Raw genomic sequence first — 27836 nt, 5'->3', positions numbered from 1 at the left:
GGGCCGGCTCCAGCAGAAATACGTCCCTGGCCAGTACAACTCTTGCTCCGGCTGCCTGTTGAGGAGACAGACGCGCAGGTCGCACCGCTCACATCTGTCTGCAGCGGCGGGGCAGATACGTATCAGTACGCTGTGGGCGGTGCCGGCCGAGGGGCGGGGCTAAGCTGCTCACATCAGGAGACAGGGGGCGGGACCCGCCGGAGGGGGCGGAGCATGGCGGGGGCGCTCGTTCCAGAATGCAGGGGGCGGGGCTAGCCTGCGCGTACCAGGAGGCAGGGGGCGGGGCTGGCCGGAGCGGGCGGGGCGGGGCTAGGGTGCGCTTCTGGCTGGAAGGGGCGGGGCAGGCCTTTCCCAGGGCGACTCCGGCTCGGCAGGTGGTTGGCGGAGGCGCCGCCCCTCGGGGAGCGCTGCACTGCCAGTCTCTGGGGGCGGCCGCAGCAGCCGGCCGGCGCGGACGTTTGGCGGCCCTCGTTTCCCGCCGCAGCCATGAGCTTCAGCCGCACGGAGAGCGACTGGCAGGGGCTGGTGGGCGAGGTGAGGCGGCCTCGGCGGCGGGCTAGCTGCCAGTGCGCTGTGCTCCAAGCGGGGGCGGGCAGCCGCGTGGGCGTGCGGTGGGGCCGAGCTGGGCCGGGGACCCGCCGAGAGCGCTGCACGAGGCTGGGCGGGCAGAGCCGGGAGCTCACCGTGGGCCTGGCCCTGGCTTTGGCCGAGCCGGGCCGGGTGCTGGCGCAGTGCAGCGGGCGGGGCGGCGCCACAGGTGCGGCAGTGACAGCTGGCCGAGTGGGGCGGGCTGCTTGCACCCGGATCCCGGGCGTGTGAGTCGCCGCGTGATAGCCGGTCCCACCCGGTCCGCTGCGGCCACCAACGTGGCAGGGGCCCTGTGGGTGAGCTGCGGGGCTGGAGCGGCTCCCCCGGAATAAGCGGCCTGTCTCTTCCAACCATCCTATGCTTGTAGGGACTCCTCGGGTGGGTACTTCCCAGGCGTGGGAAAGGAGTCTCCGTCGTGCTTAAGGGGCTGTTCATTGCCCTCTCCCTGCTCATGTGCGACTGCCAGGAGTTCAGCACCCTTCAGAAGTTATGTACAGGGTGAAACTTACTAGTGCACTGCTTCCCTCCGGGGTGTAGTGCCTCTGTTGCTGTAGAGTTAAATATTGGTACTGGACAGCACAGGTATACAAATGACATTGTCACAAGTTGCTTTTGGACAGAACTTTAAAGTTGTTTTTCCTTGTATGGACTAACTTCCTGAGAACTCCAGGAAGGCAATTCTTACTTAAAACTTGACTCTTGATCCTGCAGTTTCCCGTGTAGGAGCCACAAAGGACCACCTCTACAGACATTGTAGGGCCAGGCCCTAGGTCTTAGGTTGCTGTAAGTTTTTGAGTGAGTCTCAACAGGAATCCGAGACTGAGAGCAGATCACACTTAAACATAACCATTCTGTGGCAGTCAGTAGTTCTTACACATCTACTTTAGAAGAATTGGGCATGTCACTTCTGGAAAACAGACTTGGGCCTGTAGCTTCAGTAGGCAGAAGTTACAGTTCTTATATTAAATTAGCAACGTTATTTGTTTTACCCACCTTAAACAAGCTGCCGAGCTGTCTATACTTAGAAAGGATAGTAGCAGGTTGTTAACAAATGGTATGCATACAGTTCCCAAAATAGCAGGCACCTACGTAAAGAGACTTTTTATCAGCTGGAACTTTATTCAGTTTCCAGAAATTGAGTTAAAAGTAGTATCAGGTGGTATGCTGTCACTGTGTTATGCACACAACTTTTGCTATTTTACAATCCTGTTTTCCTGTTTATAAAAGAACACAAAGCAAAAACAAAACCAACCCTCTTTTCTGCCTGTGATATAATTCTTGTGCTGGGTCTCTGCTTGCATAACATTGCAAGATTTTAGCCCGTGGCCATAGCCTTGCAAGCAATTCCCCAAAACAGAGCCATGATGCTGTGACAATTTCAGTCACATCAGTGGGAATTTGTGTGGGCATAATGAGGTGGGGGTTCTACACTAATTTAGCTACCTCTAGATTTGGTGTTTAACTGTCAAAACACACAGGGTTGTGTCAAACTCACAAAATAAGCTAGAAGACTGAAGAATACATTATGAAATGTCAGGGCAGAATGTCTCTTACCAGTCTTGGGGAAACATGGGGGATAGAGATTGGCGGGGGGGTGGGCTGAAAATTATGATGGAAGGAAATATCCCTAGACTTCTGAAAAACACTAATTTTGTTTGACTCATCAGACTTTCACATTGTTTTAGCTTACATATACCAAGGCTTGGTCTACACTTGGAGAGTGATTTGAATGTAGGTGATTTAGGCTGAATTTGTAACAAATCTGTCCTCGCTACGGGGGCCATTCTTTCAATTTTAAGGGCTTTTAAGGTCAACTTTTGTACTCCTACTTGAGACAAGGAGTAATGCCATATTCAACCTTGCATGGCTGACGTTAGGGTAGTGGAGATGGAGTGCTGTGGAATTTGACGTTCTTGGCCTCCTTGATGTGTCCTACAGTGCCCCAGTGTGACCACCCTGGCCGTCACTTTCAGCTCTGCTGCTCTCTAGATGTGCAAGAAGTAGCCCAGGATATTTGAATTCATTTCCTGTTTGGCCAGCATGGCGAGCAGGGCGGGCAGCACACCTCAGCAGCACACCTGGACATGAATTCTCAGGGTCACAGATGAGCTCCAGCATGGAGCATGCAGGAGATCCAGGAGCTCATTGCTGTGTCTGGGGAGGGAGATGAATCTGTGATGGTGAAACTATGAAGCAGCAAAAGAAATGCGGACACGTACACCAAGATCTTCCAGGGCGTGGAGGAAGAAGGACACACCAGGGACGCCCAGCAGTGTCGTGTTAAAATAAAGGACCTCTGACAGGCATACCGGAAGATGAATGAAGCAAACTGACATTCTGGGTCATCTCTGCAAACATGGTGCTTCTATGAGCAGCTGCATGGAATTTTATGGAGTGACCCAACCACTGTCCACAAAGTGTCTGCTATACCGCTAGGAAGATTCCTCAGGAAGCCTCTGGCAAAAGCAAGGAGGGCATGAGGGATGAGGAAGAGGATGATGACAACAGCGGTCAGCGAGTGAATGGCGTGGCTGGTCTGGCAGACAGCCAGGAGCTATTTGTAGCATTGGATCTCATCACAGGATGTTTCATAGCCAGACCCTGATGGCAAGGAGGGCATTTCTGGTGAGTACTCTTTTTTTTTAATAATGCTTAAGCAGGCTAAAGAAATTGGGTGTGATCTGTTGCAGCTGCTGTACCTACACAATCCAGGGTTCCTGCAACAACTTGATAACATGTCTGGGGACAGAGCACAGATTGTCCTTGCACATCTCCATAAAGCTCTCAGACACGTACTCTTTAATTTTTCTCATGAGGTTTTTGGGGAGGCCTGTCTTATTCTGACCTCCTCGATAGGACACCTTTCCACGCCAATCCACCACTAAGTAATCCGGCATCATGGCACCACAGAGTAGTTTTCGTTCATTATCAATTTTTCTTATTCTGAGCAGACTGACTGTTTGCAATCTAGAAGAAGCAGGGGAAGGAGCATTAAGCTACTATATGAGAGCACAGGCTACGCTGCCATGCCTAGACCACCCATCCCCTGGTTTCTGGGTGGAGGTAGAGAACTTTCACTGTCTCAGCAGAGCAGCGGGGCCATGTGGTGGCCCAGAAAGCTGCAAATAGGAACTCAGGGGTTGGTGAGGGAGAGGTTATACCATGCAGTGACCGAGAGAGCAAGCCGTACAGCCAAAGAAGCTGCTCTGCCATGCAGGGACCTTGCCCTTCCCTGGGCTGCTGGGGAAAGGAAAACTTTCACTGTCCAAGCCAGGAGGATGGGGTGGCAGTTTTAGACCATTTGGTGGCCGAGACCCACTCCACCCTGCCTGCTTCCTTTCCCCAGCAGACAGAGGAGGAAGGGAAAACTTCCACTGTCCCAGCCAAGGGCTTGGGGGAGGGGAGACTGACTTCATAGTGACTGAGAGAGCAAGGCACATGCGGTGACCATCCCTTCTGCAGCTCCTAGGGCACCCTCACCACTCCCCATCTGCTTGTAGCGTGCACAGCTGCAAAAAGTGCTTTTGCAATTACAGGCTTGGAAAGCATGCCCCCATTCTGTACCTTACCATGGTTGGAAGGGCATCATGTCAAGCAGGTCACTGAAAATCTCTGTGTAGAACTTGCTGTGCAGAGGATCCTTAAAAGGCCACATTTGTCCTTGCAGGGAATACATGCATCTGATGAAGCGGGTCTTTGCCCATGAAAGTTTATGCTCCAAAATGTTAGTCTATAAGGTGCCACAGGGCTTCTTGTTGTTCTCAAACATGCCTACTGTCTTTCATAGCGGTTCTTCCATTAGCTTCCTTTGTGTGTTGTTGAACTTATCTGCAGTACATGTATCTCCTTAATCACCTTCACTTATGGTTTCTTGCAGTGTGTTCAACAGTGCTCTTTGTCATCAGTGCTTGTGCCCCTCCCCCCAACTGTGAGACTGGCACAGATCTGCAGGAGAAAACAAATGCTGGAAGATAAGTTCCTGGAGCACATGCAAGCCACCCACAGGGAGAGGGAACAGTTAAATGTGTGGAGGACAGCCACTCTGGAGGAGAGGCGAGCTGATCGAGAAGAAAGGAGAGAGCCGTGAGAGTGTGCATTTTAGACCCAGAGGGAAATGTTGCAGCTCATGGGGCAGCAAACAGAGCTCCTGCAGTCCCTGGCTCAGGAGCACAGAGCCCCACTGCAGCCCATGAACCACCACATGTATTCCCCACCACGTTACCTAACCTCCCCTTCTTGGCACCCCAGAATGCAAGGGGGGGAAGCCAAGAGCAGCCTTGCGTTCCACTTCCATGGATGCTTCTGAGTGCAGACAGCTGACATTCCCCCACATGTGATAGTAAGATGTCCTTGCTTAGCTACCTCTGAGGCCCCTGCCGTGAACTCCTTTAGTGTCCCCTGAATAAAAACAATTAAGTTAAAAAGAGTGTCTTTATTGCTGCTGTTGCAGGTGGGGGAGCAGTTTACAAGCTTTACAGGCAAGCATACATCGTTCGGGGGAACTCCTTAAGAGCAATAGACATGACTGCCATGTTGATGTGTGGTGATTCATAAAGCTGTTTTTCAAAGCCTCCCTGATCAGCAGTGCCCCTTGTTGTGCTTTCCTTATTGCCCTGGTGTTTGGCTGCTCATAATTACTAGCCAGGTGATCTGCCTCGGCCCTCCATCCTCACATGAAATTTTCCCCCTTACTTTTCACATTATTTATGAAGCTCATAGCAGGCTGCCACCATGAGGGGACTGTTGCTTCAGCTGAGGCCTAACCAAGTTAGGAGACTCCTGAACCTGAACCATTTTTAAGCAGCCAATTGCACCTTCTACTACCTTTCTGCACTTGCTCAGTCTGTAGTTAAACTTCCTTACTGTAGTCCAGGCTGTGTGTGTATGGCTTCATTAGCTAAGGGAGAAAGTGGTTAGCTAGGTCACCCAGATTCACTACTAACATTTCCAGTGGTGGCTTTTCTGGTCTGCAAAGAAAGTCTCATTCTGCAGCTTTGTAAGCAGGCTAGCGTTCCTAAAAATGTGCGCATCATGTACCTTTCCCAACCATCCCACATTTATGTCTGTGAAACAACCCTTGTGAACCACAAATGCTTGCAATACCATGAAGTATCTGTTGTGCTTTATGTGCTCTGTGGCCAGGTGGTCTGATGTGAAGATAGAGAGTTGCATTCCATCTATGGCCACCACCACAGATGGGGAACCCTGTAGCTGCAAAACTATCCCCTATGTCCTGCAAATTTCATTAAGTCACTGGGTAGAGGTCTGTGTTAGGGGTTCACCCCTCTGATGTGGGGGAAGGTCACTGCGCCTTGTTATAGTCTCAGAAGTGCCCGTTTTAGGGCAGGCGGCCATTAATATGAAGCTTTGCTTCCTGTTGCTGTACTGCGCAAGCTGTCAGTATATAAGCTCTGGCCTAGGGCAGGGCGGGGGCTGGAGTTAACAGGAGGTTCGGCTCCCTGTTGCTGTAAGGCCCTGGCCCTAGAGCAGGCTTGGGCAGCAGTTAACAGAAGGCTCATCTCTCCTGTAGCAGACCAGGCAAACTGTCTACAAGGGCCTGGTGCAGTGTGGGGCACCGGTCAGTAAGTTTTGGTGCTTGTTAGCAGGGCTGAGCACACAAATAGTGTCAGTCATTTGCCCTGGAGCAGAGGCATGGCAATTGTTGGGGCAAGGCTTATCTCCTTCTAACAGTGCTGAGCAAGCAACAGTATGTAAGGGCCTACCTTGGAGCAAGGCAGAGTGGCAGGCACGCCACCGAGGCAGGGTGGGTTGGGAGAGAGGGGTGGAGGGGTGCGCTGCATCAGCTGTTGGTCAGTGGGGATCCAGGCTGCAACATACTGACATAGGCTCTGTCAGGGCGTCCCCTGGGCTCCTTCCCGCTTCCAGCTCCATGAGCATTGAGTCCCACTAAGGGTCATCTGGGAGGTCAGGTAAATCCACATCATCTGGGTAAGTGGCAGAGGGTAGGTCCGGAGACTCAGGCATGTTCATGTCATTGAGGTAGGTGGCTTGTGGCAGGTCCGTAGGCTAGGACAGGTCCAGGACCTCAGGGTAGGTGGTGCCAGCAGGTATGTAGGCTTGGGCAGATCAGGGCCTCCCCAGTAGCAGGCCCACAGCAGTCAGAGGGCCCAGGTAGATCAGGGATCTCTGGGCCAAGACATCTCTCTGGGGTCAGGTTCGGATGATGATTCAGTCTGGCGCGCGGTCTGTGGCTGCAGCTCCTGTTCTCTGGAGCCTGGCCAGTGCCCTCAGCTCAGAGGCCACCCATTTAAGTAGTCCCAAGCCCCACCTCTGGGCCTTCCTGCTTCGGGGGTCACTCTTTGGAGGGTGGTGCACAGGTGCTGTAGGCCCATCCACCAAGGCCTTCGGGAGGCTTCCTCTGTTTCAGGGGCAGAGCAAGACCTCACTACCTCATTACACACTGGTTGTTTCTACACATGCCACTTTCTCCAAAAATTTTTGGGAAGAAGGGGCCTCCAGAAGGAGGACTTCCTTCCGGCAGACCCCCCCGGGGGCCGTTCTTCTGCACGTTGTTTTGGAGTCTGGAAGAACATCTTCTGGACTCCAAATCATGTGACCTTATGCTAATGAGGCATGGGGAATTTGTATCTGTGCCTCATTAACATATTTTGGGGTGTTTATTAACATGCCACTTTCGGAGAAAGTCGAAATGGCCACTGTGTTTTGTTGCAGAAGGGTGTTGATCGCCTTCGCTCCCTGAATCACGGATAGCCCCCACTGTAGATTTCCCAACTCCAAACTGATTGCCCACTGACCAGAAGCTGTCTGGTGTTGCAAGCTTCCCCACAGCAATAGCCACGTGCTTCTGAACTATGAGAGCAGGTCTCATTTTGCTGTCGCAGTACTTCAGGGCGGCAGGGGAAAGCAATTCCCAAAGTTCCATGAAAGTGGCCTTACTCGTGCAGAAGTTTTGTAGCCCCTGCTGATTGTCCCATACCCACAGAACAATGCAGTCCCACCAGACTGAGCTTGTTTCACGACATCAGAACCAGCACTCCACTGTGTACGAAGCATCGAGAACAGCCAGCGTCTCCCCATTCCTCCTCTCCAGTTTTTCACATTCGTATATGTCTGTGTCATGGGAGTTGTCATCACTGTCATGGCAACTTAAGCTCTGAACATAGCGCAGCAGAATAACGCTTTCCACAACAGTTTTAAGCTGCATGGGCTCCATGCTAGCCTTGCAATGGTATCTGCAAGGATTGGTAAAAAGAGTATGAAAACACATTTTGCCGTTGCTTTCCCCAGGGAGGGGTAGGGGCAAAGTACACTATGGGGTGCTGTGTCACAAACCCATAGCTACCTGCAGCACATTTTTGTCCCATCACACATGGGGACAGAAACCCACAATGCAGTGGGGCAGCAGGAACCGGTACCCACTTTAGATTGCTGACTAAATTGAACCTGGCAGTCTTAATGGGAAAACAGTCTGTCAACTTTTTGCACATGTGGATGTGCACCCTCGACTCACAAAATTGCTCAGAAATTGACCTTAACAAATTTGAACTAATTTCCTAGTGTAGACATACCCCAGTTTTGGGTCCTGAGCCTGACGACAAACCGATGTGGGTGAGCCTTTGTACCCATACAGAGCCTCATTCATTGTGCCAAGTTTAGGCTGTGGTATGAGGTTGTGATCTTGCAGGCAATTTAAACCTATACTTTTAGCTGCAAATATAGCGCCTTTGATCTTAGAAGAGCAAAGTCACACACTTAAGTGTTCCTTAGTGGGGTTCTATAACTTTTAGAGTGAATTGGTAGTAAATTGTTTCAACTTTTTTACTTTTCAGTGTGCCACTTAAAGGCCAGGTGTGCCCCACTGGTTATTTTGGCTTCAGTAGCTATGATATATGCTTACTAAAGTACCAACATTATTTTGTTTCCCGCATTGCATTCCTTAAAGTGAAAATATTTCAATATCCAAAATGACGTACGAGATTTTAAACATTGTCAAAGATAGATTTTGGTGTGTAAGTGGCTGATGTTTTCTTGTGCTATGTTTGGGCATGTAAAGGCACAACTGCCTGCAAACACTTTGGCGCACAGGACCTGATCAAAAACCAGTGGAAAGATTCCTTCTGACTCTCGTAGGTTGGCTCCCTTCAAAAGCTGGTGGCTCGGAAGCAGGGGAAATTACAGTGGAAATAGTTGATTTCCCAAGGTACGTGAGGGCCTTCAGAAGTGTTTTCAATAGTATGTTTTAAAATAATTACATTACTTCAAGTACTGTTCTCCAAACCTTCCTAGTGCTCTTTTATCACATGGAAAAGTGTGTCTGTGTGCGCACGCATGCCTAAATTGCAGCAAGGAAGGTTTAGGTTGGACATTAGGAAACATTTCCTAACTGTCAGGGTGGTTAAGTACTGGAATAAATTGTTAGGGTGGTTCTAGAATCTCCATCGCTGGCAATGTTTAGTAACAAGATGGATAAATATCTAACAGGGATTACAGATGGTGCTTGGCCCTGCCTTGAGGGCAGGGGAATTGACTTGATGAACTCTGGAAGTCCCTTCCGTTTCTAGTATTCTGTGGTTCTGTGCATTTCTGTGATTTACTGTAATGTTGTATGTGAATACAGACTTCAGTTGTTTATGTCAAAATTGCTGCTTTTGGAATCTTTAAAGGAAACTAAACATGCTCAGCATTTTAATGTTGCATCAAAGTCAGGTTTGCAGTAACCATGTGATTAAGGTGCAAAAAGTTGCTCTGGACCAAGGATGGGGTAGACTCACTAGTCAGTGGGTGAGGGGGAAATAATAGAAAATATGGAGAAGGTGGAAGTGTTAAATGCTTGTTTGTTTGGTTTTGTTTTCACCAAAAAGGTGGGTAGTGATTGGATGTCTAACACAGTGAATGCCACTGAAAATGAAGTAGGATCAGTGACTAAAATAGGGAAATAACTATTTAAACATTACTTATAAAAATTAAATGTCTTCAAGTCACCAGTGCCTAATAAAGTACAGGGAATTACATCTTAACTTCAGTATCCAGAAGCAAATAATTAATCCATCAGTTTGCAAACATCTACAAGATAAGGTGATAAGTATAATTCAGCATTCTTTGACAGGATAACAAGCCTGGTGGATGTGGGGGAAGCAGTATATGTAGCATGTCTTGACTTTAGTAAGGCTTTAGGTACTACCTTGCATGACTGGTACCGTAATCAAACTAGGGCAATACAGCCTAGATGAAGCTACTAAAAGGAAGGTGCATAAGTGATGGGAAAACTGTTTCCCGAATAAATGTCAGTGGTTCAGAATCAAACTGGAAGTGAATAATCAGTGGGGTCCAGTCTGTTAAAAATCTTTGTCAATAATTTCAGTAATGGCATAGTTTGTAAAGTTTGCAGATTATACCAAGCTAGGAGATAACTGCAGCTGCTTTGGAGGATAAGATTAAAGTTCAAAATTATCTGGACAAACTGAAGAAATGTTCTGAAGTAAATAGGATGAAATTCAATGGACCAATGCAACATACTCCATTTCAGAAGGATCAATGAGCTGCACATGTACAAAATGGGAAGTGACTGCCTGTAGAGGAGTACTGTGGAAAGTGGTCTGGGTAGAGTCCTGTACAGATAGAATAATGGGGATCTGCATCCATCAGGCTCAACTGGCTATCACAGCCACAATCCACTAGCTGTCCTTTGTTTGTATCCACATCCCCACTCTCAGGAGCACGCCATCTCACAAAGGTTGACGGGGTGGAGGACAGAGGTCTTGCAGGAAGAGGCAGCAGGAGGGCAAGGAATGGGGGTAAGGGACAGTGTAGGGACAGTGGGGTGGGTTCTTGAGGAGAAGGGTTGGACTGAAGGAGGGTTCTGCGGGGAGGTCCTCGCATCACATGGTGCTCCAAGGGGCTCACGAGTGACTGACATGGCAGCAGCAATACACATTGCATCCCAATGGGTTGTAGAGGTAGGTGGCTGCTTGCTGCAATCCCCATGGCTGGGGTGGGTCCCGCAACTCAGGAGTCAGTGGGCATGGACTGGGAGTGTGGCCAGTGTTGGGCTGGGCGATGGTGGGGAAGCTGGTGCAGCCTGAGGGGTCTGACCTGCTAGATAGGAAGCAGCACAGTGAGCAGCTGCTGGACAGCTCCAGCTCCAACCTGCCATCAGCCCTGACACCACCCTGTGTCCTTGGGATGCCCAAGACAGACCCAGTGGCCAGGCACCACCAGAGATTAGAGTCCTGCATGGTTGTATCTGCATCGGATTCACAGTCTGCAAAAATGACAGTAAATGTGAATCAGACATCTGCTGATTTCTAGGCTCTAGGTCAGGGGCTCATTGTGACGCAAAAGCTAAATATGAATGAACTATCAAAACAAAAAGTATGTAACACACAAAAAAGCAAATATCATTCTGTGATGTATTACCAGGAGTGGTGTGAACAAGATACAAAAAAGCAATGCTTCTCCTTTAAGCTCATTAGGCCTTCTTGGAATGTTGTGTCCAGTTCTGGGTCCCAGATTTCAGGAAAGGTTGGAGAAAGTCCAAACAAAAGCAACACAAACGATTAGAAGTCTAGAAAAACAAATGTTTCCTTACTTTGGGGAAAAGAAGACTGAGGAGGGACACAACGGTTTTCAAGTACAAAGAAGGTTACAAGGAGAAGGGAGAAAAATTATTCTGCTTTACCTTCTGAGGAGAGAACAAAAGCAATGGGCTTAAATTAAGGCCAGTGTGGCTTAGGTTGGACATTATGAAAAACTTCCTGTCAAGATCGTTAGGACACTGGTTGCCACACTGCTTGGGTAATACAGACAGCTGGATACTGGGGAATCAGGAGGGGTGTAGGAACTGAGTAGTGTACCTCTGTCCATTATAGTCCAAAAGAAGAAATACTTACACAGTGCCTGTCACAAGGAGGTAAGGCTGAGTGCGGGTAATAAGATCTGATGAAAAGACTTAAAACCCTTAAGGGGCTTGTCTGTATTATCAATATGATGATTGAACATGGCTTTGGAAAATGAAATCAAATGACATGATGCTGACCTCTAATTAAGTCAAGGTAGATCAGGACAAATAGTATTCAGCGATTTGAATAACTGATTGAACTGTGATCCACAGTGAGCCAGTCCTGCCACACATACTGCATCGGCCTGGGAATTGTATAGTGAAGGAAGCAGGGACTGCAGGAAGTAAAAGCATTGCCTAATGGGTAAAGCAAGTGACTAAAACCCAGCAGAACAGTTGTATCTCTTTGGGTTTGTCACAGACTTCATGATGGTGAGCAAGTCACTTTAACTAGAATTGTAACAGCTGGCTGCTAGTTGTGTTCCTCATTTCCTCAGACCTGACCATACCCAATAAAGCCTACTTTTCAGATGTGCTGAGCACTCAAAACTGCAGTTCAGCTCTGTGGGAGAAGCCAGTACTCAGCACCTGTGAAAAGTCAGCACCGTGGCAGCTTGAAGGGGCCTCCATCAATAAAACACTGGATATTTTTAGGAATTTTGACATTAATCATTCAGTCCCCATTTTCCCATTTGTGAAATGCCTTACTGCACGCGGGGGGGGGGGCGGGTTGTAAAGATGCAGGCATTAATATCTGAGGGAGTGACACATTACTGACTTCGACTTCTTGTCCAGAAGATGTGAGTGTATAGCTTCAGCCCTTGAGAACAGAAATAGCAGTGCAAGATCATGTAGTAGGAACTCATCTTCAGACATAGGAGTTACACTTGCAAATACATAGATAGGATGCAGTTCACAGTGATTCATAGGTAGAAATTAGATATGTTTGCAATATTCGTGCTATGGGTGGGTAGGTAATTTGATGTGGAAATAGTGGCAAGAAGGGAAATACCAAGGTATAAGCCAGTCATTTATACAAATAAGTATAGACAATTTTCTTAAATGTTTTGTGCTACGAACTCGTCATGCATTATTGTAAAAATCTAAAACCTTGACGGTGTCCTCGCTTCATTGGATTATTAGACCATGGCTGTACAGTAGCTGATGAGATCTAACCAGATTTGTCACTAAAAATAGCTATGGACAAATAGTGTTTGATGTAGAGAGGGTCACCTTGGCACAATTCCACTCTCCTGTAATATGAGTCTCCTGGTTTCACTAAAGACATTATCAGGTAATAAAGCAGTCCAGGCAATAATGTAGTTTGTTATATATATTCCTTTTAATTATTATGATTTGCCTTGTAGCAATTATCATTTACTTTGTTGCAGATAGCAGTTAATTGGTAGATAAGTCACCAGGCAAACAAGAAAAACGGTACAGCCTCGCTTTTTAGATTGAAAGTATGTTGGCAGGGTCATGGTTAACTGCTTGTTTTGTTGTTTTTAAGTTGCTGTTGGAAAGGCAGCTTTCTTGGATTTAAAAAAAAAACACAACAATTTAATGCAACCATTCAGAAGAGATGTGATTTTTTTAAGCGCAGTATAAAACTATTTCATTGTACCTACAACATATTACAGCAGCAGTTCTCAAACTTCAGCAACCTGATGGCCCCCATTTTGACTTTAAAAGTTTCATAGACCTCAGTGCTGGCTTCTGATTTTCACTCAATGTGTTCAAAACCTGCTCAGCCCCAAGCTCTGCCCCTACTATATCCGATCCCCAGAGCTCCACCTGCATCCCACCTCTTCCCCTTTCTGCTCTTCCCCACCTCTTTCCACCTCCTCCCTCAAATACATCCCATCCCCACTCTTCCTCCTCTTTCCCAGCTCCTCTTGCACAGGTATCACTGAGCAGCTGTTTTGCAATGTGCAGGAGGCACAGAGAGGGAGGAGCTGATCAGTGGGGTTGTGGATCCTGGATATGTCTTGTGGAGTACAACTACAGGCATCCAGGGGTCTGTGGACCCGAGTTTGAGAACCACTGCATTTTGTTCATATCCCACTGTGATACCGTGTGTAGCTTTTTTCCTTCCACTTGAGAGAACCTCTAGCATCCATGTAAACAGAAGCAGCTACTTGATATTTTGTACAGACCATCTTTAAAAATCGTCCCTTTCTTGCTTAGTTCAAACCAGAATATCCAAGTCTGTTTTTTCTGTTCTTATTGACACCTTGTTGATTCTGCAAGTCTCATTTGTTCAGACATGCAGGTTTCTGGGGGGCTCCATTATTGCCTTAGACACTGGCCCCTTTTGCTATTCGGTTAGCCTCACTTACTTCATGGCTATTAGTAATTCCTTTTTTTTCATTGATGAAAAGTGTACACATTGTACAGTGTCATGCCTACTTTGAATTCCATCCTGATATAATAAATTATCACCTAATAAAAAGAGATTAGAATTGAGAACATAGCTTTGGAGAATCACTATGATTACCAGGATAAGCTGTTGTGTAGATTTTTTTCTCATTGGCATCACACGTCCACAGAAGCAAACTCCATATTATTATGCTTAAAATCTATTTAGAAGGTTAAAAATACATAGAAACACCAGGCCATCTTCTTACAAAATTCACTAAGTCAGAGCACAGTTCGCTCTGTGTGTGGAAAAGATTGTGAGCCCTTTGTATTTGGACCCTGAACATGGGTGTTACCATCTGTTCATGGCAGTCACTGTCAGCCTAATTGATCAGGGAAAATTACCTCCTCCCCATAAGAGGTGGTGTGTTCTTTCATGCCCTTTCAATGCTCCTCCTAATAAAAGATTGATATGGATGACAGGATCAATTTTGTTTAGCATTTGATCTATATTTACTGGTTAAGAGCCTGCGTGTGTACTGCAGTATAGTTACACGCTACCTTGTAGATCTTGTAACTAGCCAATCTTTCTTTGTAATGCCATTTTATGGGCTGACAGGATGGTGCGTGGAGGCAGTTGCTCATTATGAACATCTTCTGATAGGAGGTGCCCAGTTGCTGCTCCCATATCATTGTACTCATTGCATACCGATGTCTGTTTTCCACCTTAGGCTGACTGCATGTGCCAGTCCCCTTGTTCCTGGTCAATAAATGAACATGGGGAATTTTTTATGAAGGATGTTGTGCTTGTTTTCACTTTTATACAGTAGACCCTCGAATTACATGAGGGTTCCGTTCCCCGCACTCTTGTGTATCTCTGATTTTGCATAAGTGGGGACAGTTTTTTCCCCAGCGGAACACACGTTCTGCGGCTGGGGAAGCAGCAGAAATGTAAGTCCTTGGGTTGGGGGAGCAGTTGGGGAGGGTTAAGCCTGGCGGTGGACTGGGGCTCTGGGAGGCAGGTGATGGGGGCTGAGCCTGGGGTGGGTTAGGGCTGCAGGGAGCCTAGGGGTGGAGTTGAGCCATAGCTGTGCACGGGGGTGGTAAGCCGGAGCCCTACTTGGGTGGTGAGCTGGGCCATCGGGGGGGTTGAACTGGAACGCAGGGGGTTGAACCGGGGCAGTGGTGGGGGGTGGTTTGAGCTGGAGCCACACGTGAGGGGTGGTGAGCTAGAGCTGGGCACAGGGGTCGGGGGTGAGCTGGCAGGGGGTTTGAACTGGGCTGCGGAGGTTGTGCTGGAGTCACTTCTGAGGCATGGTGAGCTGGAGCCAGAGGTGGGGTTGGGGGGTGAGCAGGAGCTGTGCATGGGTGGTAAGCAGAGCTGGGGGTGGGGGAGGGCTGAGTCAGGGCCATGCAGAGCCAGGAGGGTTGAGCCAAGACCAGGGTGGAGTGAGTTAAGGGCAACTGGAAATGGTGCATTTCCAGGGTTTACTGTATGAATCGGGAGTCAGCTGCGTAAGAGTGGAGTCATGTACTCTGGGTTTGTGTTCTCTGAGACCTTACTGTACAAGTTAATTAATCTGTCCAGTTGCCTTTTGTGGTAGCTGGTAATTATTTAGGGAAGGAGTTTGTGTGGCTTACCTATATGAGAACATGTGATGAGAAGACAGGGAGCTCTTCAAAGAAGAATCTTTCATAAGGAAAAGGGTCGAACATTTCAAGTGATTATCAGCACGACTGTTGGAGGCAGGCTTTTACAGATAACATTGAAAGGCCATTTATTTATAGATAATTCTCAGATTTCCTATTTAAAATTGTTTAATCCCTTCTACTTACCTTTTTTCCCTTTATTAGGGCTATTTATACTATATGTATGACAAAATTTCTATTGCTATATTGGTTTTCTGTTACAACAGCTTTAGGTATCTGAAGTCATAACTCTCGGATTGTGATGTTACTTCCAAGTAGCAATTAGTAACCTTGCACCCATGTCCCTTACTTTTTCTTGGTTTAAAAGTGGGATGGGAGAGAAACTGTAAATGGATGAGCAGAATTGTTTGTTGAATTTGGAATTGTTTATGCTATCACTATTGTAACTCTTGACAGCATTACATTTTAGATTTTTGGATGCCTTTCTGTGTTTTTACCAACAACAAGCAGTCCTGTAGCACTGTAAAGACTAACAGATTTATTTATTAGGTAGTGGAGCCCAATAGCAATTCAAGGATCGCCACACTTGTGGTTGTTCTGATTTCTTTGCCACACCCCTACCCCTGCTCTAAATTTCCCCAGCCCCCAGATCCAGGCACCCCCAGCTCTCCCACCTACTCTAGCTGAATGTCCTTTCCCTCCTCCAGAACCTTATTTGCCCCACTGAGGTGTTGTGTTCGCCACAATGTATTGGACACCATGGTATTAGGTAATCAGCTTTCATGGATAACACCTGCTTCATCAGATTCATCATCTGACGAAGTGGATCTTACCCACGAAAGCTCATTACCTAATACATAAATGTGTTAGTCTTTAAGGTGCTACAGGACTGCTTGTTGTCTGTGAAGCTAAAAGCACTACCCTCTGTTTTTACCACGGATTTGCCACTCAGAAGATGTCGGTAAGGACACGAGTACAGAGTTACAGTTGCCTTCATGAGGTTTATGCCAAGGCATCATAATCCAGAACATGTACGGCAATGTTTCAATTTCTTTGCTGCCAGGAATAAAGTTAATCCAAGGTGGAAGTGTCCTTTTCATTCCTCTTATGTTTTTGCGACTAAGCATTTCCTGTTTTTGGAAGACATTAGCAGTACTAATGTGTCAAATGCTCCCCCAACCTTTCCCTTTCTCATTTATTTTAAGTTGAAGTTAAATACGTTAACTCCAGGCAAGTAATATATCTGAGTAATGATTTTTATCCTGAAGAACCACCCTACTAACTTGAACAGTATGGAAGTGCTAATGCTGTTGCTTTGTATGAGAGCCCATAATAACAAAGTATTCTTGTCAGAGTATATTATGAAACTATAAATTGTTTTCATGTATGCTATGAAGTTTGATCTCTTACAGGGCAAATGCAAAATGTATTTAGTACCATATCTCATATATGTGAATAACATCAATTGGTATAGTGTGTGCAGTAGAAATATAACACTTCTTTACAGACACCCTTTTGTGCTAGTCAGAGACTTGGACTGCACTTTGTAAAAGCTGAGGTTTGCTGTCTAAATGCTTTTGAGAATTAAAGTTCATCTGTGGCAGAAAAGCATAAAATACACCCATAAATGAACACCTGCGTTGCCAGGGGCATGCGGGTAACAGGGCAGCTTGGGGAGGGTCTAGTGGGAAGGCCTGGTGTCAGCAGCAAGAAGTGATCTAGTCCCAGTCCAACCCTCCAGTTGGCTCCTGGTGTCTCGGGGGAGGGCAAGGAAGCAAGAAGGTGGTTGCGGGGCATGAGTGAAGAGGTGCCTGCATTCTCTAAATCAGGTGCCCAGTGCAAAGTGGCAGCATGGGCTAGGCTAGTACAGAGGTCAGCAACCTTTCTGAGATGGAGTGCTGAAATTTGACCTTTTAACCTCTACGTACAGTCCAAGTGACAGTGATGCCTTTTAAAAATCACTAATAGTTCTACTTACAACAGTTTCATTAATAAATAAATAAAGATGCAGAGCTTTACCATTTAGATGTGGGTAGTAGCATTAACTGGTCTTTTGTTAACCCACAGGTGGCGTGACTTTGAGTAAGCGCCATCTGCATAGGAAAGGAGAGGCGGGGCTGAGCTCCCGCCTTGCATATCGATGAAAATTGGCTCACTTGCTAAGAGTGGCACGTGTGCTAGGAGTTGCTGACCGCTGGACTACTATATAACTTTACATAACTTTAGTGTGGCCTGCATGCTAGTACTAGAGTTTGGGGAGAGAATAGGAACTGTTCATTTATTAGCATAAATTTGGTCTAGCTGGTATTACAAAAACCTGGTAGGGTAATTCCTCTGATAAAAATGTTAAAATCAATTGTTAACCCCTTTTTAGGAAGGATCAAGTGGGGAAAAGTGGAGGGAGAGTGGCACTGTGACAAAAATGGCATTACCTCTTAACCCAAACGAAAATCATCCTGCATACTTCTGGATCAGTGTTCAAGCAGATAAGGGATAAGATGGGAGTACTACTTGGTGTCTGCTGCAGCTGAATGAATCACATTACGGAGTAGGATTACCAGCTCCTTATGCACTTATCTATTGCTCAGAGTGGGGTAGGGTGGGGAGGAAGCTGTATGATTTCCTAACTCCGAAAGTGTTAGAGCCAATATTGGGAACTTCTCTGAGAGACCTAATCTTGAAAGATAGAGGAACTGATTAGAAAATTAAAAATTAATGTTAACTTAGGTAACAATGATTGGGAATTGTTTATACTGCCACAAAAGTCACAATCAAGGTTATGCTGTGGAATTATCTTTGGACAGAAATGACCGGGACACTCTAGTTGAGGACTGCTAGAATAATTTGGCCTAAGAGTTGACTTTAGGATTCTGTTGTCCAGCAAATACTTTCCCAGTAATTCTAGTACAGGTTGAACCTCTTTTCTCTGCCACCCTTGGGACCTGACCAGTGCTGGACATGAGAATTTGCTGGATGATGGAAAGTCAGTATTATCTAGCACATTATGAATACTTCCCCTGTTTACTGGGCTCTTAGAAGACATTTAGGGGTAAATTACAGCTAAATAACATCACGTAACATTGAGAGCTGGTAGCTGTAAACCAATACTATGGGAAACGTGGCCACACCCATAAGTGGTCATTGGCTAGGTAAAATTTTGCCGTATTATGGAGTTTGCTGAACAGGAGAGCTCCACATTAGAGAGTTTCAACCTGTATATTCAAGTGTTCAGTTTTAATCTAGTAAAATGCACATGCAAACCTCTGTACCCTGACAGACAAATTGGTCTTAAAATATTTTGTTAAAGAATGCAAATTCAGTCTTCTCAGTTCAGCACAGGCTTGTGAAGTAATGCTTTGTCCAATTATTTTCCCTTTTCTCTCTTGCAGTATCTTGTATGTAAAAGAAAGCTAGAAAGTAAAAAGGAAGCATTGCTGATTCTTTCCAAGGAGCTGGACACATGTCAACAGGAGAGAGACCAATACAAGCTTATGGCCAATCAGTTGCGGGAACGACACCAGTCACTGAAAAAGAAATACCGGGAGCTGATTGTACGTTACTTCATGGATATTTTAGTGAACGAACCTGAGTTTTAAAAGTGCTTTCCTTTTGTGAGTGCTGTCAAAAATGTTTGCTATACTACTACCAAATGGTATGAACCCGATTCTACCATTATTCGTTTGTTAAGCACTGATGTAGTTGGTGCTGTAAATGTAGACTTGGCAGGACTAGATTTAAACCACAAATGTTGGTTAACTGTCGGTTTCAGCTGCTGCTCTCTAATCAATGAAGAGAACAGTCACTGTGAATTCAGCCGCCCCTTTGCCCTCGCAGGGTTTGGTGTGTTGCTGGCCCTGCAGCAGCACAGAAACCTCTGCAGCCCTGCTGTCAAAGGAGTGAGTGGGTGAAGCCATGACAGGGAGCCAGTGATGCTGGAGTGTCTGCAGGTGAGAGGAGGACACCAGGCCTGGTGAAGTAGAGCAGAGACCTCTGGCCAGTGCTTCTAAGGACAAGGACAAGCCTCTGGTTGCAGGAGGGACTACCTTGCTGCTGAATGACTCTTGCCTGGGGATGAAGCCATTCAGCAGTGAGGTCTCTCCCTTTTCCCCCCCAAAAAGTGGCAAGCAATCTCCCTTGTAGCTCTGGCCTGGGATCTGTACTCTGCCAAGACAGAATGCATCTTCTTTCTGCACCATGCACCTGTTATCTCGGGTCCCTTTACAGTGCAGCGAGCATCCTGCAGCTCTGCAGTCGGCTTAGGGGACCCCCTGCAGTCCTGCAGTCAGTGCTTCCCTAGCCTCAAACCTACTTGCCTTAATTTCCTGCAACTGTCAAAATAAAATTAGTTAATTGAAGAAAATTAAAAATAATGGATGTGAATCCAAGTTGAAAAAATAAGCCTATACATCAGGCACAAGCAGAGACTGTTCCAATCCCAAGGAGATTAATTTAAAAGTCAGGCTTCCATTTAAAAGATGACTGTATCATGTGTGGTTTTAGAGAGCGATGCAATATAAATGTATGATACGCTGTTTTCAGCAATGCAAATAAATCTCAACTTTCCAATTCCAAGAATCTTCTGAAGTTAACATAAAATGTCCTAATCAATTTGGCATTTTTGGAACCTAATTTTCAAACTGATTGGTTCAGATTAGGGCAATCACATGATTTAAAGCAATTAATTGTGATTAAAGCAATGTTCAATAATACAAATACTATTTATCTAAGTATTTTAGAATGTTTTTTTCATTTGCAAATACATTGATTTCAATTATAACAGAATACAAAGTGTACAGTGCTCACTTTATTTATGATTACAAATATTTTCACTGTGAAACAAAGTAAATATTTTGTGGTTCACTGCATGCAAATACTAGAGTGCTGTCTTTTTATCATGAATATTGAACTTAGAAATGTAGAATTAAGTATAAAATCCTCCATTCAAAAATAAATGTGTCATACTTTAGAACCTACAAGCCCACTCAGTTCTTCTTCTGCCAGTCGCTCAGACAAACAAGTTGGTTAGAATGTGCAGGACATAATGCTGCCTACTTCTCCTTTACCCTGTCACCAGAAGGTGAGGACAGGCAGTCACATGGCACTTGTGTAGCTACCACCACAAGAGATTTATGTTCCAGATGAAATAAAGAGTCGTGTGTCACTTCATGCTTCAGCCTTCATTCCTGAGCACATGTCCATGCTGATGGGTGGGGGTTCAGCTTGATAATGACCTAAAGCAGAACAGACAAGATGCAGGCTTATTTCTTTGCCTGAGTCAGATGTCAGGAGCAGGTTGATTTTCTTTTTTGGTGGTTTGGTTTCTATAATTTCTGCATCAAAGTGTTGCTCTTTTAAGACTTGTGAACACGTGCTCCCTACCTTATCCCACCCAGATTTTGGATGGTGCTTCAGATTCTGAAATCTTGGGTCAAGTGCTGTAGCTCTCTTTAGAAATCTGAAATTGGTATCTTATTTGTGTTTTGTCAAATCTGCAGTGAAAGTGTTCTTAAAATGTACGTTTCCTGGGTCATCATCTAAGACTGCTAAAATGTGAAATATATGTTAGAGTTTGGGGGGAAAAAACAGGAAACATACAGTTCTCTCCTAAGGAGTTCAGTCACAAATTCAGTACACTATGTTTTCAACAAGCGCTATCGCCATGGAAGCAGGCTCCCTGGAATGGTGGCCAACTCATGAAGGTGTATATGAATGTTTAGCATGTACGGCATGTAAACACCTTACAATGCCAGCTGTAAAGTGTCATATGAACGCCTGTTCTCACTTTCAGATGACACTGTAAATGAGAAACTTGCATTATCTGTCATAAATGTAAACAAACATGTTTGTCATAGCATTTGGCTGAACAAGTAGGAGGACTGATTGGAGTTGTATGTAAAGTTTAACAGGCTTTTATTTTTGAGTCCAGTTATGTAACCAAAAAAAAAATCTACATTTGTAAGTTATACTTTCATGTTAAAGACATGACATTCCTCCACGGCTTGTTTGAGGTAAATTGTAAAACATCTATTTATCATTTTTACAGTGCAAATATTTGTTATAAAAATCTAAAATTAGCACTGTACACTTTGTATTCTGTATAGTAATAGAAATCAATATATTTGAAAAATATAGATAACCATCCAAAATGTTTAATACATTTGAATTGGTATTCCATTGTTCAACACTGAGATTAATCAAAATTAAATTTTAATCATGATTTTGTTGATTTAATCACATGAGTTAACTGCAATTAATTGACAGCTCTACTTCCAGATATATTATGTTTTTTTTAATTTTTAAAGAAACAAAGTTTATACGTTTACCTATTTCAGAAATAAACTGCTGATAAAATGCATCTCTTTATTTGTAGGATGGGGATCCCTCTTTACCTCCTGAAAAAAGGAAACAGGTAGGCTTTTCTGTTTTAGTTGGCATCATAAATAAACTATTTTGTGAGAATTCAAACTCTTAAAATTGTATAGATGTCTATTAAAAAATCTGATGTTCAGGTGGACATTCCAATTTACCTTGGATGACCATGAAATCTTTAATCACTTGTTCTTTTTTCAACATGGGAGCTCAGAAATAGCTGAGCTATCATTATTAAACAGAGTAAATGGTCATGGCTATCATTTTATCTAGATGGCAATCTCAAATCTCATTACTCTTGTTGATTTCTATCTTCATTTACTTGTGTTTGAGTCCTAAAACAAGTGAACATTAGGGGCACCATGATGTCAAATGGGACTTACAAATATATTGAGTGGATACCAGTTACTTACACTATGTTTTGGTGCTCTTTCCAATTGCTTGCTCTACTGTTTTTTTTATTTTGGGCAGGGGGTGGTTAGTCGGGAACTGTATTAATTGTTTACATTCATTTTAGGCCAAAGGTTCAGATATAGTGCCCAACAGAGTACTTGATGGTCTGCAGAGAGTTATTTGTTGCGTGAAGATGGATCTTCATTTCTACTAAGAAACACAAGAAATGGGAGGTTGCAGTGAAACGAAGAACAGAAATAACCATTCATAACTTCTCAAAAAGGGCAAAACATTAGTTGCATTAAAGCCAGGCAAAAATACGTGAATGTTTTCTTGTTGATGTCTTTGAATGTAGGCATTACCTCTTTTTCCTTTGCCACTGGGATATTATGGATAGTAAGGGAAGTGATTTGGGTGAGACTAAAGGCAAGGTGTCCATGAAACTCTGAAGTTGTAGCCCATATTATTGAGAATTTGAGAATCCCCATTTTAGTCAATCACCAGTGTGTCGTCCCCATCCCCTCAACGAGTGCCTAATATTCGTAATAATGCTTTTCCTTGTCAGTAATTCAACATTTAAAAATCTACATGTATATCCCCTTTAAACTGCAGGGAGATGAAATCCCTATCCATATCCCCAGATATTAAAAAGTCAACTCAGGCTTCAAAAAATGATGAGATTGGCTTGGAAATGTTTACTCTTACAAAATAACAAATTGTGGGTTCATTTTTGTTTTGAGTCTCTAGACTTCACTCAAGTCAAATTTTCTATCTTCTTCTGCATCCTGGAGAGCCTAAAACTTTCTTTTAAAAAATTTAAACTTTAAAATAGTAACTGAAATGTTCATAAACTGACTGACTTCAGGAGCTGCCATGTTAGGAAAAACCCACCTATGGTGAGAATTGTGGTGAACTCATAAGTTTTTGATAACACTGCCCAGTATTTCCCTTCAAAATGGCTTACAGAAAAATAAGAATGCTGCAAATAATTAATTAGAATTCATTAGAATATGGCCCTTCAACGGAGGTACAAGTTGAAGGCTAAAGATTTAAGTGTGCCATAAATACTGCTTGTGTTCACTGGAATGAATTAAAACCCTATGTCAACCTTTATTTTGAGTTCACTGGCTGGTAGTGATCCCTGTGGTGCTTCCATAGGTCAGCTGCTCCTGGCTCCCTGAAGTATCCCTCTGCTAATAAGCCAGGCTGTCTGTGCTTTGTTTGGAGCTCCCTCTATCCTCTTCTAAGCTAGCCCTCCTGCCTGACCCTATCACACACCCAAGAAGTGTGCCAGGTGTCCATCAAGATGCACCTGCAGTTGTTTATAGTTAAATGTAATTTACTGAGACATAACCTTGTTTTCTAAGAATACCTTTTTGAAATCCAGTTTTCTGCTAAGAAAAGTAATTCCTGTTGAACGGAGGATGAAACAGGGAGACATTATAAATATATTTGTACTACCTTTGTCATTATATGTGCATAGGGTGCTTTCCTCTAGTATTAAGCAAATGGAAGTGAGACGTTCTCTGGACTCTTCCCAGTACCCTTCTGCTCAGAAGCTTGGCTACCTTCTCAGTGGCAATTTGTGGCATTACAGCCAATTTCAGTTCATTTTTTTCATCCATAAAGATGAAAGCCCTGATCTGGTAATGATTTCTGTGTCAGGTGGATTCACATGTGCTGAGCCCCATCGGAATCCAGCAAAACTTGAAACACAGAGCAACCTACTCATAGTTCAAGTTTTGTGCCAGAAAGTGGGTCAAGTATTAAGGCTACAGAATGCCACCAAAATGACCACCTGACACTGCCAGGAGAAGGAGGTGGAGTAAAAAGTACTGTTTTGGTCCCCTCTTCTCCCCTATGCACTGTGCTGCTTTAACCCCTGCCCCCAAGCTTCCTACAGTGCCTCACAACTTCTGTCCTTTGACCATCAGTGTCCCACCTCCGTTTTGTATGGGGGTCGTAGGCTTTTGGGAGTGTATTTGTGCTGTGGTCCCAGCAGTGTGCTCTTCGGAGTTGGCTCCATTATCAGTGACCAGCCAGTCAGAATGTAGTTACGGTGAGTGTGTTCTTATCCATGTTTGAATATATGGTAGGTTGCAGTGTTCACATTTGAGTCATATAGCGTATATTAACACACAAAAAACCTTATAGTGATGTGTGAAGTACCTTATTGATGGCAATCTTGGCTCACACCCATAAAAGCGAAAAAATGAAAACATAAACTACCTAAAAGTACAAATTCCTCCCCTTCATACACGTTACCACTACTTCAGTAACCTTGCACCACGGACCAGTGACTACAACCTTAACTTAGCCCCTGCATTGTTCCCGCTCCAAATACTCCATTGTCAGCCTACCCCCCGTGTATCTTGATTAATTTTTAATATTTGATGTAGCATTGAGTGAGGGATGGAAGACTGGCATCCAGAGGGGCAGCGAGCAAGCGTTTCATGAAATTTCACATAGAGGGCATGTCGGTTCTGGGGAAAAATCAGAGGTGACCCCACTTTAAGCCCATTTTAGAGTGAAGGTCTAACTATGGAGTTAAATCTCAGACATAAGCCATGTCTACAAGTGCACGCTACTTCGAAGTAGCAGCACTAACTTCGAAATAGCGCCCGTCACGGCTACACGTGTTGGGCGCTATTTCGATGTTAACATCAACGTTAGGCAGCGAGACGTCGAAGCCGCTAACCCCATGAGGGGATGGGAATAGCACCCTACTTCGAAGTTGAACGTCGAAGTAGGACACGTGTAGACGATCCGCGTCCCGCAACATTGAAATAGTGGGGTCCGCCATGGTGGCCATCAGCTGAGGGGTTGAGAGATGCTCTCTCTCCAGCCCCTGCGGGGCTCTATGGTCACCGTGTGCAGCAGCCCTTAGCCCAGGGCTTCTGGCTGCTGCTGCTGCAGTTGGGGATCCATGCTGCATGCACAGGGTCTGCAACCAGTTGTCTGCTCTGTGGATCTTGTGTTGTTTAGTGCAACTGTGTCTGGGAGGGGCCCTTTAAGGGAGGGGCTTGCTGTTGAGTCTGCCCTGTGACCCTGTCTGCAGCTGTTCCTGGCACCCTTATTTCGATGTGTGCTACTTTGGCGTGTAGACGTTCCCTCGCAGCGCCTATTTCGATGTGGTGCTGCGCAACGTCGAAGTTGAACGTCGACGTTGCCAGCCGTGGAGGACGTGAAGATGTTATTCATCAAAATAGCCTATTTCGATGTCGCTACATCAAAATAAGCTACTTCGATGTAGGCTACACGTGTAGACGTAGCTATAGAACAGAACTCCAATTATATGCTGCTGTATTTGCTGTGTTGTCACATTAAAACAAATATAGAAAGACTGTTAGGTGTTGCCATACAGTGGAGCTCTATTGTAGAGGAAATGGGATCTCCTTGACATTCTAGTTTTCTTTTCAAATTTTCACTACAACTTTTGGGTTTGTTGGGGAGGGCAGACTTCAAACTCTCTTCGACAAAGAGTTAATGGGCACAAAACAGACATAAAAACACTCCAGATCCACAAACCTGTCAGCCAGAATTTTAATGGAGTGGGCCATTCTGTTAATGACTTAAAAGTTTGCATCTTACTGAAGAGGAATTTTCACAACACTCTTGAAAGAGAGGCTGCTGAAGTCTCTTTTATATTCAAATTCAACACATTAACACATGATTTGAACTGGGATGGGAATTTTCTGGGTCATTACAGGGGCTCCCTTGCATACTTGGCTTAATCTAATTCTTGACTCCCCTTCCCCTGCTTCTGTCCCTCTACTCTCTGATTTGCTCATCTTGATCATTTTTTTTCTGATTTGTCCACCTTGATTACTCTTTTTGATTCTCTGTGCCTTAAATATTGAGTCTGTTCTGGTATGGCTATAGTCTGAAGAAGTGAGTCTGTCCCACGAAAGCTCACGTAGTAAATTATTTTGTTAGTCTTTAAAGTGCTACTTGACTGCTTTTTTGTTTTGATAGTATATAGACTAGCATGGGTCCCTCTCTGTTACTTGTCTTCTGACAGTGTCCAATGCCAGGTGCTTCAGAAGGAATGAATAGAAAAAGCAATTGAGTGATGCATGGCTTTCTCTCTGTTACTTATGTAGGATTCTCAGTTCTGAGTCTTAGCTCCCTTGTGAGGGACTGATGGAATTCCCACAGCTCCTAAACAGTGTACTACTTAACATATTGAGTGTAACAGAACAAATTCCTTGCTTTGGCTTTAGAGCTAGTGTTTGATGTTTCCAAAAAATGCTTGTGGGAGATTGTGTTGTGTTTGTACAGGCTGTCAGCACGCATATGTTCCTTTTTCTGATTGGCTGATCAAGGATGCAGCTATGGATGGTGCAGAATAACAATCCATATCACTAGTGAGATATTTGTACTGCCCCAAAACCTCTACCTGTACATGCTGCTGCACCGAAAGCCTTTCTGCTTTAATTAGGGACTTAACAGCTGGGGAAAGAGACTCTCGTTGCCCTTCTATAGATGACTTGTGTAGCAAGATAAGGGCAGAGTTCAGGAGAGGAAAAAATGTTTGTTTCTAGTAGGCTCACACTGGCCTCTCTGCAGACATGGCCTTTACTCTGTGGCAGAAGTCTGAAGCCAGTCCCATAAGGCTGAAACTCTAACCTCAGGTTCCCTCTTAAAGCCAGGACATCTTTGTCCCTACTTAGAGCCCTGGCCCTAACAGTTTGGTACCGGACAGCATCTTGCTTCATAGGCATGATATCTGAGCGGGTGCCCATGCTCACCTGCAGTGCCAGGAAGGTCTAGATTTCTCTTAACATGAAAGGTGTGTGTTTATTACAAATAGATCCAGACTGAGACCTTTACTTTGCCCCTGCGCAAACTGCTTGGCTGTCCCGTTCACCTGTCAGAATCCAGTTTAAAGGCTAATTCCAGTCCAGGTTGCTGGCTGTTTCTGGCTACCAAGAATTAGTGAAAAAGCAGAGCAGTGTGACTAAAGCCCCTTGTCGTCAGATTTGTGCAGGGAGTATGCTGGCCTTTTGCGAAGGTACTGAGATCCACTAATGAGAACCCTGCAAGATAAAATCTTCAGAGAAGCAGTGTTTGGAGGGAAGCAGTCATCCTTTTTCTACCACTCGGGTGTTGTGAAGATTGATTAATGTGATCTCTCCTTTGTTAAGAGGGTCTGAAGATGAAAAGCACTACTCATGTGCCAAGTACTAGTAATAAAATGAGGCCTACTAGCTTTGTTCTGCTTTGTGGCTGAGTGACTCCCTTACTATGAAATGGCAGATGGAAAACTGAGAGATTGTTTGTCCTTGTAATGCTTCAGAGAACAGTATTCTTGCATATTTCAAATCACACCTGCTTAGAAGAATCTTGCCTGCATAATGGAGGGACCCTAGATTCTGCATATCTTCATTCTTATGGAAATGGGGCATTCTGTGTGTTGTAAGCATGTAGGTTGAAAACTAGAATTTTCTGCAATGTTGCAAGTCTTGCTCAGTAGGGTGAGAGTAGTTTTTTGTTTTCCTCAGAATGTAGTTAAAAGTTAGTCTACCTTTTCTTTTTAAAGTACAGTTGTCACAGCGGTACCTATTTTTAAGATGTTGGGTTTTTTTAAGGCCCATTCTCCTCCGTCTCCCACACTCCTTGTCCTCTCCTTTCTCAGTGTCTCTCTTTGGTGGAGTAG

At 44.9% G+C, this 27836-nt stretch overlaps 1 protein-coding gene across 3 annotated transcripts in view; it reads left to right on the top strand.

The window, feature by feature from the left end:
* Positions 1-372: 372 nt before the first annotated feature.
* CCDC149 (coiled-coil domain containing 149) overlaps positions 373-27836 on the top strand; it is a 93270-nt gene continuing 65806 nt past the window's right edge. For all 3 annotated transcript variants that reach the window (XM_074992562.1, XM_074992561.1, XM_074992560.1), the window contains exons 1-3: positions 373-534; positions 18805-18966; positions 21786-21824. In XM_074992562.1, the coding sequence (XP_074848663.1) occupies positions 487-534; positions 18805-18966; positions 21786-21824 (249 nt within the window). In that variant the 5' untranslated portion in view covers positions 373-486. The remainder of the gene's footprint in view (positions 535-18804; positions 18967-21785; positions 21825-27836) is intronic.

Source organism: Carettochelys insculpta, chromosome 4 (genome assembly GCF_033958435.1).
Source record: "Carettochelys insculpta isolate YL-2023 chromosome 4, ASM3395843v1, whole genome shotgun sequence".
NCBI classification, from domain to species: domain Eukaryota; kingdom Metazoa; phylum Chordata; order Testudines; family Carettochelyidae; genus Carettochelys; species Carettochelys insculpta.
The sequence above is the reverse complement of the archived record's forward strand: the minus strand, read 5'-3'. Positions and strand labels throughout refer to the sequence as shown.